Source organism: Protobothrops mucrosquamatus, unplaced genomic scaffold (genome assembly GCF_001527695.2).
Source record: "Protobothrops mucrosquamatus isolate PMUCROS unplaced genomic scaffold, P.Mucros_1.0 scaffold1928, whole genome shotgun sequence".
In the NCBI taxonomy this organism is placed as follows: Eukaryota; Metazoa; Chordata; class Lepidosauria; order Squamata; family Viperidae; genus Protobothrops; species Protobothrops mucrosquamatus.
The window spans coordinates 216416-230696 of NW_015388049.1; the positions used below are offsets into that span (position 1 = coordinate 216416).

Sequence of the window (14281 nt, forward strand, 5' to 3'; positions counted from 1 at the left end):
GCTATAGAGCATTAAAAATCCAGAAAAGTGTTTCTTTCCGCTCTTTTAAAATGGTGCGACACTTGTCCGTCCATAACCGATGCCCTCATAGGGTGCATGCCTGTTCTTTAGGGGGCAATTTTTGTTAAAAAATAGTGTTTAAAGAAGCGCTTCTCAAGCTTGGTAACGTTAAGATGGCTGGACCTCAACTCCCAGAATTGCACTCGTCTTAAAGGACGCTGGCTGAGGAATTCTGGGAATCGAAGTCCACCCATTTTAAAAGCATGCTGCCTGAGGAATTCTGGGTGTTGAAGTCCAGACTCCTTAAAGCATACTGACTGGGGAATTCTGGGAGTTCCCTGACACCTCCCCCCCCCCATTTTTAATCAGTTACATTGCCCGCCATGCTGGGGAAAAGTGGATCTTTTAATTTCAGAAGCACTTAGTTAATGTCACCATTAAGATAAGCTAGTTTAATTTTCCACTTTTGTGCAAGCAACACTTCAAAGTATGATTGTATAAACTGAGTTCAGTGCAGGTTTGAAACTTGACAGATTTGGCAACTTTTTCCAGTGAAGTGAATTGAAGTGAAGCAAAGTAAAGTAATAAAATGAGAAGGGGGGGAATAGATGAGAGAATAGATAGATAGATAGATAGATAGATAGATAGATAGATAGATAGATAGATAGATAGATAGATAGATAGATAGATAGATAGATAGATGGTAGGTGGAGGGAGGGAGGGATAGATAGATAAGATAGATGATAGATAGACATGGATATGATAGATAGATAGATAGATAGATAGATAGATAGATAGATAGATAGATAGATAGATAGATAGATAGATAGATAGATAGATGGTAGGTGGAGGGAGGGAGGGATAGATAGATAAGATAGATGATAGATAGACATGGATTAGATAGATAGATAGATAGATAGATAGATAGATAGATAGATAGATAGATAGATAGATAGATAGATAGATAGATAGGACAGACAGATAGAGATGATAGATAGACAGAAAGACAGAAACAATGGAGAGAGAGCGAGATGACCGATGAGACAGACAGACAGACAGACAGACAGACAGACAGACAGACAGAGATTGGTTGTAAATGTGGGGACTGTGGGAAAGTGTAAATGTGGGAAAGTGTAAACAGCACTTTCTGCAGTGCTGTTGTAACTTTGAACAGTTACTAAATGGATGGTTGTAAGTCGAGAACTACCTGTAATGTGGCTATAATAATTCATAAGGACAGGACTATTTTCTGAAAATCCAGCTTTCAGGTGAGGAAGGTCTGGTCTGCTATTCCATCTGCCTCTGATCACGGATGTCCCAGGTTTCTCTCCCCACCCCAACCTTCTTGATTGTCTACTTTCTAAGACCACACCTGGAATACTGCAGCCAATTTTGGTCACCATATCACAAAAAAGAGGTTGAGAGTTTGGAAAAAATTCAGAGAAGAGCAACTAAGGTGATCCAAGGCCTGGAGACCAAAACATACGAAGAACGGCTACGGGACTTGGGGTTTGGCCAGTGAATAAAAAAAAAGAAGAAATAAGGGAGACATGATAGCAGCGTTCCAGTATTTGAGGGGCTGCCACAAAAAAGAGGGGGTCAAATTATTCTCCAAAGCACCAGAGGGCAGGAGAAGAAACGATGGTTGGAAACTGACCAAAGAGAGAAGCAACCTAGAATTAAGGAGAAACTTCCTAACAGCGAGGACAATTAACCAGTGGAACAGCATGCCACCAAGAATCGTGGGCGCTCCATCACTGGAGGTTTTTAAAAAGAGACAAGACAATCACCTGTCCGAGATGGTGTAGGTTCTCCTGCTTGAGCAGGGGACTGGACTAGAAGACCTCCAAGGTCCCTTTCTATTCTATTCTATTCTATTCTATTCTATTCTATTCTATTCTATTCTATTCTATTCTACTTGCTGAAATTCAAGGATGTTTTATAGGACAAGAGCTTGACCAGCCCAGAGCGGTGGGTTGAGCCGTTTCCAGCTTGGCTTTCTCCAATGACAAGCCACCATCAATCCTTCAAGTCTGAAACCAACCCATGCCCTCTCTGGAGGGCACCTGTGAAAATTTGGGTGGGATCCCAATTCCACAGAACTGGTTGATTATTCGCTTTCCCGGTCATCGTGGGCAAAGGTCCGGTGCCCTCTCAGCAAGGTGGCACCGCTGGCAACCGACGGTCGGACAAGCAGATCAGCCAAGAGCTGGCTGGAGGTTCAAGCGCAATGACCAAGCGCGGTGAAGCTTCACCCAGCTGGCATGGTCTCAACTGCTCAAGGGGAACGAATGGCTGATTCTGCGGATCGCTGGTTAGGGCAGGGAGGAAAATTAAGACTCAGCCTTTTCTCCTCCAAGTTTGGAAGAAGGTGGTATTAATGCAAGGGAGAAGAAGGCGAGAACTCATCCGACGTTAGGGTGGGAAGCCAGAGTTATAAATACTAATGCACTTACGACTCCTTGTTTAGCGACCATTCTTATAAAGAACGGTTGCTGGAATTGGGCATGTCTAGTTTAATGAAAAGAAAGACCGGGGTGACATGATAGCGGTGTTCCAATATTTGAGGGGCTGCCACAAAGAAGGGGGGGGGGTCAAAGCACCTGAAGGCCAGACAGGGAACAATGGATGGAAACTGATCAAGGAGAGATTCAGCCTGGAATTAAGGAGAAATTTTCTGGCAGGGAGAACAATCAACCACTGGAACTGAAGTTGCCTTCAGAAGATGTGGGAGTTTCATCACTGGAAGCTTTCAAGAAGAGACTGGACTGCCATCTGTCAGAAATGGTGTAGGGTCTCCTGCTTGGACTAGACCAGGGGTCCCCAACCCCCGGTCCATGGATCAGTACCAGGCCGCGGCATGCCAGCGACCGGTCCACACAAACAAGCAAAGCCCCATCCGCGGGATGCAGGCAGCACACAAAACCACACACCCTCCAGTCCGCGGAAAAACCTTTCCCCACGGAACCGGTCCCTGGTGCCCAAAAGGTTGGGGGCCTCTGGACAAGATGACTCACAAGGTCCCTTCCAACTCCAGTATTCTATTCATATTCATTTTGTGGATGTGTACCAGCTACTTGGACCCCCAATTATCTAAGGGCGTTTGACGACACAACACGGCACACCGTCACTAACCCGAGTTAAAATCAAGGAGAGAAGCAACCTAGAACTAAGGAGAAACTTCCTGACAGTGAGAACAATTAACCAGCGGAATAACCTGCCTCCAGAAACGGTGAATGCTCCAACACTGGAAGTTTTTAAGAAGAGACTGGACAGCCATTTGTCCGAAATGGTGTAGGGTTTCCTGCCTGAGCAGGGGGTTGGACTAGATGGCCTCCAAGGTCCCTTCCAACTTTATTATTATTATTATTAAAATGAATCCCACTTCAGTTATGCCAATGCTGGTGAAGTGTGGTGTGCAAACGTCACGTGTGGGTTGATAGAAAATTAACCCAGATTGCAGATGTTTAAATTGAGAGGCGGGGCTTCCATTCTACTTGTTGGCGAGCTGGGAGGAGCAGGTTTCCAAAATATTGGAGAGGGCTCTGGTTTCTGCTCGGGTGTGAACAACTTTGCTGCAACAGCTTTGTGGAGGTAGTCCTCCAGTTGCAAGTGTTCATTTAGTGACCGTTCTAACTTACAGCGGCATTGAAAAAAGTGACCCCAGGATCGTTTTTCACACTTACGACTGTTGCAGCCTGAGACAAAGTAGCTGGGGTTTTTCAAACCTGATCCCCAATCCTCAAACAGACCCAGTTTAGCGATTGGCAGAATCCAGAAATGGACCAATCAGTTACAAACAGACAGACCAAGGGTCGGGTTTATCCAGACTGGGTTTATTTGCATTTAACCAGGTTATGAAATGAACGATTGAGGCAATGAGTTCAAATTTAAACTGACCCACTGCATTGAGTTGTGCACCCAGCATTTAGTTGACGTGATGAAGCGTATTGTGTGAATCCAGAAGGGCGGATAGAGAAAATGAAAGTGGACACACTCAGTTGTTCAAATCTGGACTTTAATTCGTTTTGTAGAGAGGAGTTGGGCCCCTGAATGTTTTATCCAGGGTAGATACCTTGAGTTGGGTGCACAAAACACGCTAAGCTCATGCCCGGGTTAATGAAAACCAGGCTATATGTACGAAGTGTGCAATAAACAAACAAGCCCATAATTTGGGTTGGATTGATCTAGGATTAGTGTTGCTCAACCATGGTAATTTTAAGATGGGTGGGCTTCAGCTCCCAGAATCCCTCAGCCAGCATGCTTTAAGATGGGTGGACTTCAACTCCCAGAATCCCCCAGCCAGCATGCTTTAAGATGGGTGGACTTCAACTCCCAGAATTCCCCAGCCAGCTTGGTTTAAGATGGGTGGACTTCAGCTCCCAGAATTCCCCAGCCAGCATGCTTTGAGATGGGTGGACTTCAGCTCCCAGAATTCCCCAGCCAGCTAGGTTTATTTCTGGGAATTGTAGTCCACACATGTGGTCTTAAAGCATGCGGGCTGAGGAATTCTGGGAGTTGAAGTCCACACAGCTTAAAGTTACCGAGGTTGAGAAACATCGATCCAGTGTAAGTCAAAATTAATTTTTCTGGTGTCTCACTACTGCCACCTAACGACCATCGTTTATGGACTTTTCTTAAAAATTTAAGAAGTTAATCCTCGTTCAACAACAGGCTGAGATATGGGTTGGTTCCTGCGACACGTTAAACTATGTAATAGCCATGCCCATTTTGGCCTGGGTTAGCATATTGGGGGGGGGGGATGTGTCCATGCTTTGCAAACAAGTGAATCCAGCTTTTTTTTTTTTTTAAAGAAATCAGACAGAATGAATGTACAGAGAGTAGAATAGCTTCCAAATATTCTATTTTTTTCTCTCTGCGAATCCAGAATATTATTGGTCTCCTTCATCTCCGTGGTCACTTCTGCAATTTTCCCAAGTGTGACGCTGTTCCTCACGGATCTTCCTGTGTTCCGTATTCTGTAAGTCCTGGGAACACAATGTTTTTCTCTCCTCAAGCAGTGATTTTTTTTTTGTTTTCAGGCTTTCTGCAAGACCAAGAGGCCCTCTGTTTGTTGGGGGTCCAGCTTCTGGCTCTTATTCCGTGATCTGTGTGGGGGGAAAAAAATGCCATTAATTGAGTTTGCAAAGGGGCTTCACCAACTCGGTTGATGCACGAGCGATTGACTCGGTTGCATTACTGAAACTTAGTTGGTTTTAAGCTTCAGATGGATGAGGTTTGATGTCTGCATCCTTCGCTTTTTAAATTGTTACTAGATAACCTGTGCCCCGTTCAGCTTCCTACAGGCTTCCCCGTTGAATTTTCTTGTGGGAATGTGGCAGGGAGCATTGGAAATCTTCCTTCCTTCCTTCCTTCCTTCCTTCCTTCCTTCCTTCCTTCCTTCCTTCCTTCCTTCCTCCCTCTTCTTTTCCTTTCCTTTCCTTCCCTTCCTTTCCTTCCTCCTTCCTTCCATCCTTCTTCCCTCCCTCTCTCCCTCTTCTTTTCCTTTCCTTCCCTTCCCTTCCTTTCCTCCTCCTTTCCTTCCTTCCTTCCATCCTCCCTCCCTCCCTCTTCTTTTCTTTCCCTTCCCTTCCCTTTCTTTCCTCCTCCTTTCCTTCCTTCCATCCTTCCTTCATCCCTCTCTCCCTCTTCTTTTCCTTTCCTTTCCTTTCCTTCCCTTCCTCCTTCCTGCCTTCTTGCCTGCCTTCCTTCCTTCCTTTTTCCTTCCCTTCTCAGCAGGCAGATCAGTGGCTGCTGTTGAGTGGGGGCAGGAAGCAAGGGATTGCTAAACTGACTGGGAAACTGTCACAAAACAATGAAGATCCGGTGACTGCAGCAGCAGCAGCATGCCAGCAATGCAGCAGCAGTCGGTAGCTCTGAAGCAGCCAGAACTTTCTCCAGATTTCATTTTCTCAAGACGTAAGGGTCCTGATTTTTGGAAGCATTCTGTAAGTTAGCCCATTTAAAGTATCTTGGTTCAAAAACTGTTGCCCTCTCATGCAGCAGTTGGAGGTCACGACAATGAGAGTTTGAATGGGATGTAGATTATTATTATTATTTGAAATCAGTCAACCCATAAGTTGGCTTTCTTGCTAAAGAAGAAGGATCAGCAGGGAAAGAGTAAGTTTCCAGGAGGAATGCAAAAATTCAGGACCACTTTTTTTTCCCCTCACCTGTTCTCCACCTGCTCTATTGTTTCCAGCAAGGGGATGTTACGGGTTTCCGGCAAGAAGGCCGCCACGATTCCGGATATGATGGGAGCCGCACCGTAGATAAGATTGGGCAGAAATGGGATGTATTCTCCTGTCATCTTCACCGCCGGAGCCACGATGCCTCCTATGCGGGCCATGGTGTTACTGAGACCCATTCCGGTTTGCCTGCACAGACGGACACCCCCCCCCAAGCAAAAGGATTGGTCATGCTGCTTGACCTCACGGAGGTACTTTGCTCAATTTAAACCCCTGTATTATTTTTTTTCAACGACACCCCCACAAGCAGCTATCTTGCACCCACTTTTCCTGTCTTTCCCTCCCACCGGAGCCCAAGCTGTCTTTTCAAAGTCACCTGCCCAGTGGTTCCCCCTTGTTTGGTCTCTCACCGAAGCACCGTGGGGTAAAGTTCTCCAGTGTATAAATAGATGCAGTTGAACGAGGCGCCTAGGCAGCCCTTCCCAAAAACAGCCACGGTGGTCCGCAGGGTCTGCATATCTGGGAGAAGGGGAGAGGTCTTGGGTGAGGACCACGCTGTCTGGAGCGCCCAGCCATTCGTGGCAAGGGCGGTCACATGGATGCCCACCAACTCATTGCTTTTAATTAATCGGGCTCGCCTCCAGAAGTCTTGGGCGCTCCATCTCTTTAGAATAGAATAGAAACTGGAAGGGACCTTGGAGGTCTTCTAGTCCAGCCCCCTGCTCAAGCATGAGAACCTACACCGTCTCAGACAGGTGACTGTCCAGTCTCTTCTTAAAAACCTCCAGTGATGGAGCGTCCACGATTTCTGGTGGCAAGCTGTTCCACTGGTTAATTGTCCTCGCTGTTAGGAAGTTTCTCCTTAATTCCAAGTTGCTTCTCTCCTTGATCAGTTTCCAACCATTGTTTCTCATCCTTCCCTCTGGTGCTTTGGTGAACAACCTGGCCCCCTCTGCCTTGCGGCAGCCCCTCAGAAGTCTTCAAGAAGAGACCGGACAGCCATTTGTCCAGAATGGTAGAGGTTGGACTAGATGACCTCCAAGGTCCCTTCCAACTCTGCTATTGTATGTTGTATAATGGGGGGGATAACATGTCCAATTTTCATAGAATTATCTCCAGAACGTTGCTGAAACAACAGCCTAGTTTAGCAGCGGGATCCACTGATCCAGGGATGCTGTCCGTGGTTCTGAACAGACCGATCCATCGGATCCAGTTTCCAGATGGAAGAATGGGTTCTGTTTGTGAAAAGATCTAGTTCTTTTTTTTTTGTTTACTTTGCTCACCACCTCACAGCCAACCTCGGTCTATTGTCACATCTCCAATCAGGTGCTTAGCCATTATTACTTGCTCTCCTTTGTATTTTAATCCAAAGGACCCTGAAGTATTGTTTTTCAACCTGGGCAACATGAAGAGGGGATGGACTTCAACTCCCAGAATTCCCCAGCCAGCAGATTTTAAGATGGGTGGAGTTCAACTTCCAGCATGCTGGCTGGGGAATTCTGGGAGTTGACGTCCATCCCTCTAAAATCTTAAAAGCTAATATCTAAACCTCCCTGAGTACAAGGCAGAAAACCAGAGACCTTGTGCAAGCATCCCCATAACCTTTGGATTCCAGTATTGCAATCCCAGTTGCAATGTATGGCTGTGAAAGTTGGACCCTAAGAAAGGCTGAGCGCCAAAGAATGGAGGCCTTTGAACTCTGGTGCTGGAGAAGACTCCTGCGAGTCCCCTGGACTGCAAGGCGATCCAACCGGTCAGTCCTAGAGGAGATCAACCCCGACTGCTCTTTAGAAGGCCAGATCCTGAAGTGGAAACTCAAGTCCTTTGGCCACCTAATGAGAAGGAAGGACTCCCTGGAGAAGAGCCTGATGCTGGGAAAGATGGAGGGCAAGAGAAGAAGGAGACGACAGAGAATGAGGTGGCTGGATGGAGTCACTGAAGCAGGAGGCGTGAGCTTCAATGGACTCCAGAAGATGGTAGAGGACAGGAAGGCCTGGAGGAACGTTGTCCATGGGGTCACGATGGGTCGGACACAACTTCGCAACTAACAACAATTGCGCTATTGAGAACCAAGGTCTTCCTCACCTTGAGGGATGAAGATGTTGGCCAGGATGGTTAACCCAGCCAAGATAAGGGCAACAGCTTGGGTGAACCGGCGTCCAATGTAGGTGATGGTGAGGACTGAAATAAACTTAGCCGGGAAGTCAACCGCTCCAAAAAAGAGTTGGATCAGGTAGATGTCGCCCCCGAAGTTCTGCAGGTCCATCACCAGCCCATAGTAAGCGAAACTGGTGGAGAACCTTGGAAGGGGACCAGAGGAAAAAAAACAAGTGAATAAATAATACAATCATAAAATAAAAATAAAACAAAACAATAGAATAGAATTAAAAAATATAAAATAATAAAATAAAATAATTTAAAATAAAATACAACACAGTAAAATTATAAAATAAAATGTAAAATGTAAAATAAAAAATAAAATGAAATAATAAAATAAAATAATAGAATAGAATAAAAATAGAAGAAAATAAAATAATTTAAAATAAAATAGACTAATAAAATTAGAAAATAAAATAAAATGTAAAATATAAAATAAAATTATAAAATTATAGAAAAATAGAATAGAATAAAAAATATAAAATAATAAAATAAAATAATTTAAAATAAAAAGAACAGAATAATAAAATTATAAAATAAATAAAAGGTAAAATATAATATAAAATAAAATGAAATAATAAAATTATAAAGTAAAAGAATAGACTAGAATAAAAAATATAAAATAATAAAATAAAATAATTTAAAATAATATAGAACAGAATAAAAAAATTATAAAATAAAAAATAAAATAGAATGTAAAATAAAAAATAAAGGGAAATGATAAAATAAAATGATAAAATGAAATAACATGATTAAATTAAAATAAAATAAAACAGAATAGAATAGAATAATAAAATAAAATATGTAAAATAAAATAACATTAAAAATAAAGTAAAATATAAAATAAAAACATAATTAAATATAAAATTAAATTAAAAAAATAATAAAAGCTAAATTAAATTAAATCAAATTAAGCTTGCAAAGTGGGCGGGGAGAGAGGGTTTTTTTTCCCAGAGTTTTCCGCCATGCAATTCACCAGACGAAGCAGACGCAGAGGGAGATGCGGCGCATGGTTGAGGTCCGGACCAGGTCGAGCAGCGAAGTCTTGGACGTCATGGAGGCCAATTCTTCCTTCATATTGGATCTCAAAAACTGGAGGGGGGGATATATTGGAAGGCCTGGTTGAGTTTTTAAATCTGGGGGGTTTCTTTTCTTTTTTTTAAACAAGTTTTATTGATTTTTTATTTTTTACAAAAAGGTGCTTGAGAAACAACGTGGTGACGTTGGGTAATCAATTATTCAATAACAAAATCATACATATATAACTCAGATTAAATCATTAAAAACTCCCTCTCTATTTCCCTCGAATAATATAATATATCCAAATTAATATATTTTGTCAATAAAAATTCAGTCAATCAGAACAGTCATCAATAACGTTTCATCTGTATAAATCCAAATCCTGTTTTAAGCTTTGCTATTTACAATTACCATATTCCAATTTGGTTTAGATAAACACATTATTAACACTTCAGGTGTTTTTAATGGCACTCAAGGGGGCGAGTTCGAAAACCTGGTGTGAGGTGCAAGTAGTCCTCGAATTATGACAGTTCCCTTAGTGACTGTTCGAGTTTGAATGTTGGCCCCACCCACCCTGGTGAGGATGCAACCACATTTTGGCCAGTCAACATCCAGCCAGGATTTACGGCCGATGGCAGCACCCTGCAGTCAAAGGACTCCAGTTTATGACCGTTTCGCTGGAAATTGGCTTTCCCATCCCGTTTCTGGCAAAAACTAGCCCAGAGAGAACAATGGGTTCACTTAACAACTGCCAGGTTCGCTTAATGACCGTCGCGAAAAAAAGGTTGTAAAATTGGGTCTCATCACGTGGGGATCTGCCTTACAACAATCACAACTTATGACCCTAATTGCCAGCCTCCATTGCAGTCATAACTTTGAGGACTACCTGCGTTGTTAAATCCCACGTAGAGGTCGAGTTATGATCCTTCATTTCACGACTGTCTAAAATTACGATGCCACTGAAATTATGACCGGTCCTCGTACTTACGACCATTGCCACATCCCCACAATCGTATGATCCAAAGGAGGCACGATTATGCAAATAAACAGAATTAATCTTGACGTCTTTTGGCAGGCTCACCTCTTCATTTAGCGCTCCAGCAGCTCCCGGCTTCCTGTTCATTTTGGCCACCTTCTTGAGCTCCGTCACGGCCTGTTCGAGCTTCCCGGCTGTTATCAGCCAGCGAGCCGATTCACAAAGCCACCTGTGGGGATGAAGGTTGGAAGAAAGGAAAAAACCCCACAAGGAGATTCACGCTTAGGCTTACCAACTACTTCCCAGTTAATACTATGGTTCCCAGCTCTATAAATCAGCCAAAAAAAGAGAGTGGACAGTCACTTGTCTATTCTATTCTATTCTATTCTATTCTATTCTATTCTATTCTATTCTATTCTATTCAACATTCACCTGTCTGAGACGGTATAGGTCCTCCTGCTTGAGCAGGGGGCTGGACTAGAAGACCTCCAAGGTCCCTTCCAGCTCTATTCTATTCTAGATTCTAGATCAGTAGTTGAAAATATGGTATTGCATCTCTTGTTTCCTCACGGAGGACTACTGCATTGATGCGTCTTAACGATGGCTAAAATTGGGGACAGGACATAGAATACAATATTGATGCTTGGGAACTGACTCATATTTATGACGGTCGCAGAGTCCCGTGATCTCCTTTTGCAACCTTCTGACAAGCAAAGTCAAAGAAGCCAGCTTCGCTTAACACCAATGTTTTTGACAGTATATATGACTAAGTGGCTATTGCAATTGCTACTAACTTAACAACCGCAGTGATTCACTTAACATAAAGGTTGTAAAGTGGGACAAAAATTCACTTAACAAATGTCTTGCTTAGCAATGGAAATTTGGGCTTTGTTGTAAGTCAAGGACTATACTTTTTCCCCGGGCTGTCATAACTATGAATAGAATAGAATGACAGAGTTGGAAGGTACCTTGGAGGTCATCTAGTCCAACCCCCTGCCCAGGCAAGAAAGCCTATATCATTTCAGACAAATGGCTGTCCCATCTCTTCTTAAAAACTTCCAGTGTTGGAGCATTCACCACTTCTGGAGGCAGGTTGTTCCACTGGTTAATTGTTCTCACTGTCAGGAAGTTTCTCCTTAGTTCTATGTTGCTTCTCTCCTTGATTAGTTTCCATCCGTTGCTTCTTGTCCTGCCTTCAGGCGCCTTGGAAAATAGCTTGACTCCCTCTTCTTTGTGGCAGCCCCTGAGATATTGGAATACTGCTATCATGTCCTCCCTCGTCCTTCTCTTCGTTAAACTAGACAGACCCAATTCCAGCAGCCGTTCCTCATATGTTTTAGCCTCCAGCCCCCTAATCATCTTTGTTGCTCTTCTCTGCACTCTTTCTAGAGTCTCAACATCTTTTTTACATCGTGGCGACCAAAACTGGATGCAGTATTCCAAGTGTGGCCTTACCAAGGCCTTGTAAAGTGGTATTAACACTTGACCTCTGTTAATGCAGCCTAGGATTGCATTGGCTTATTGGCAGCTGCAGCACACGGCTGGCTCACATTTAAGTGACGGTCCACTAGGACTCTGAGATCCTTATGGGAAAGACTTATTCCCGTGTCCTATTTACCAAGAATAACAGAAGAATAAGAAAAAAGGTAGAGAGACCACCAGCTGTAAGTGGTGCCAGTCTCGGAAAAGATATGCCAGGCCAGCCAGGACCAGCTGCCCAGTGGTGTACGCACAGCCATTGAGGGCCCCCAGCACCGGACGGGTCTTGGTGGGCGTCCACTCCACACCTGTTGGGAAGAGCAAAACCAGCATTCAAAGTCTTTCTGACTTTCAACCTGCCCAGGTGAGGGAAAAGCCCAAAACCTGGCAAGTGGAAACCATCAGGGCTGCCAAAAGATAAACGTAACAAGAAACAAACCACACTCCCAAAATAACAGTGACTCGAGGGCCTACTGTTCCTGTCTATGGAGGCGTCATTTACGGCTCACGGATCAGTCAACGCCAGACCGGCGCAAACCGGGGAAGATGGATCTACGTGGCAACGGGATGACCCCAGGGACTCACACAGAGAGACGCCGTTCATCACGATGCCCGAGAAAGACATCCCGCTGACAAAGCGAAGGATGCAGTAGATGCTGAAATTGGGAGAAAAGGCAGTTGCCGTGCCAGTTGTGGCCAGCTGCAGGTAACACCACAAAAGGATCGGCCGGCGACCGAATCTGCAGGGACAGAAAAGGAGGGAACGTCAGAACAGAAAAGTGGAGAGGAGAGTGAATATTCGGAAGGAAAGCACGTACTATCACCTCTGGTGTTGGTGCGTGCTAAATGCATTTAATAAAGAAAATCCCGAGCCCTTTGTACATGCCCAGAGGCCTAGCTCAGTTGCAAAGTTATCCAGTTAATTATCGTTTTGCGTCTTGCAACATTCGTTGGTTCTTTTTATCCTGGATCCCGCACTGCACCTAAGATATTGCTGCATGCCCAATGCATGTAATGAAGAAAAAAAACAACTAGCAATTTGCACACGCGCAGAGGCAAAATTCTCCATTGCAAAGTTATCCAGTTAATTATTGGTTTGCGTCTTACACAATATTGATTGCGATTTTTATTCTGGGTCCACACCGCAGCTAAGATATTGGTGCCGGCTAAATGCGTGTAACAAAGAAAAAAAACCCTAGCACTTTATACGTGCCCAGTGGCATTTCTCGGTTGCAAAGTTATCCAGTTAATGATCCCCTTACAACATTAATCGGTACTTTTATCCCGAGTCCGCACTGCACCAAGAACATTGCAATTAAATGCATTTAATACAGAAAGACTGTGACACTTTGCACACACTCAAAGGCATCTCGTGTTGCCGAGCTGAGCAGAGCGATAGTAGTTTCCCCTTTACAACATTTTTAACTTGGATGTCAAAATTCTCGTTCCTCACCTGTCCGAGAGGCCTCCGAATAAGATGCCGCCGACTAGAACTCCAGCCATATAAATCGACTGCGCCATTTGCTTCAGTGTTCGGGATGAACAAACCAGATCCCACTGCCGAAAGATTCGGGGTCATGCAGAAGGAAAAAAGAGAAAATATATACATTTTTAAAGCCGTTATTTCCCCCCACCCCACCACCAAACATAGGTTTTTGTCTTCCAGGTGGAGATGGGGAAAAGAGAGGTCTACAGATCTTCCATCACGGCACGGAGTGTCCCAACTCTCAGTTTGCAATTGAGGGTCCTGCGTTTCCATCCCTCCTTGGGCTTTGCACCGTCTAAAACAATTTGTGGGCAAGCCCTTGTAAAGATAAAATCAATCTCCCTGGCCATAGGGTTGGGCCAGAAATAAATCTATCGCTTCTTTTTAGCGACTTGCGCTTCTAAGACATGGAGGAAGAATCGCCGCAGCTAAGTTAGTAACAAGGTTGTTAAGTGAATCACTGAGTCGTTGAGTTAGTAACATGGTTGTTAAGTGAATCACTGTCGTTGAATTAGTAGCATATTTGTTAAGTGAATCACTGAGTCGTTGAGTTAGTAACATGGTTGTTAAGTGAATCATTGAGTTGTTGAGTTAGTAACATATTTGTTAAGTGAATTAGTGAGCTGTTGAGTTAGTAACATATTTGTTAAGTGAATCATTGAGTTGTTGAGTTAGTAACACAGTTGTTAAGTGAATCATTGAGTTGTTGAGTTAGTAACATGGTTGTTAAGTGAATCATTGAGTTGTTGAATTAGTAACATATTTGTTAAGTGAATTACTGAGTCGTTAAGTTAATAACATGGTTGTAAAGTGAATCAGGCTTCCCCATTGATTTTGCTTATCGGAAGGTCGCAAAAGGGGATCATGTGACCCATCGGGACGCTGCAACCGTCGTAAATACTTGCCAGTTGCCAAGCTTCCAAATTTTGATCACCTGACCGTGGGGATGCTGCAACAATTGAAAAGTCTGAAATA

General features: G+C 43.7%; 1 protein-coding gene across 1 annotated transcript; it reads right to left on the bottom strand.

Annotated features, from left to right (window-relative positions):
- Positions 1–5096: 5096 nt before the first annotated feature.
- Positions 5097–13377, bottom strand: LOC107294374 (solute carrier family 22 member 6-A-like; the record flags this gene model as incomplete). The annotated part of the gene is given in 9 exon segments (XM_029285603.1): positions 5097–5108; positions 6158–6377; positions 6599–6707; positions 8274–8488; positions 9322–9437; positions 10447–10570; positions 11960–12128; positions 12406–12560; positions 13274–13377. Coding segments are annotated over 9 exon segments (1224 nt in total), but the record flags the coding sequence as incomplete, so codon positions are not given.
- Positions 13378–14281: the final 904 nt, after the last annotated feature.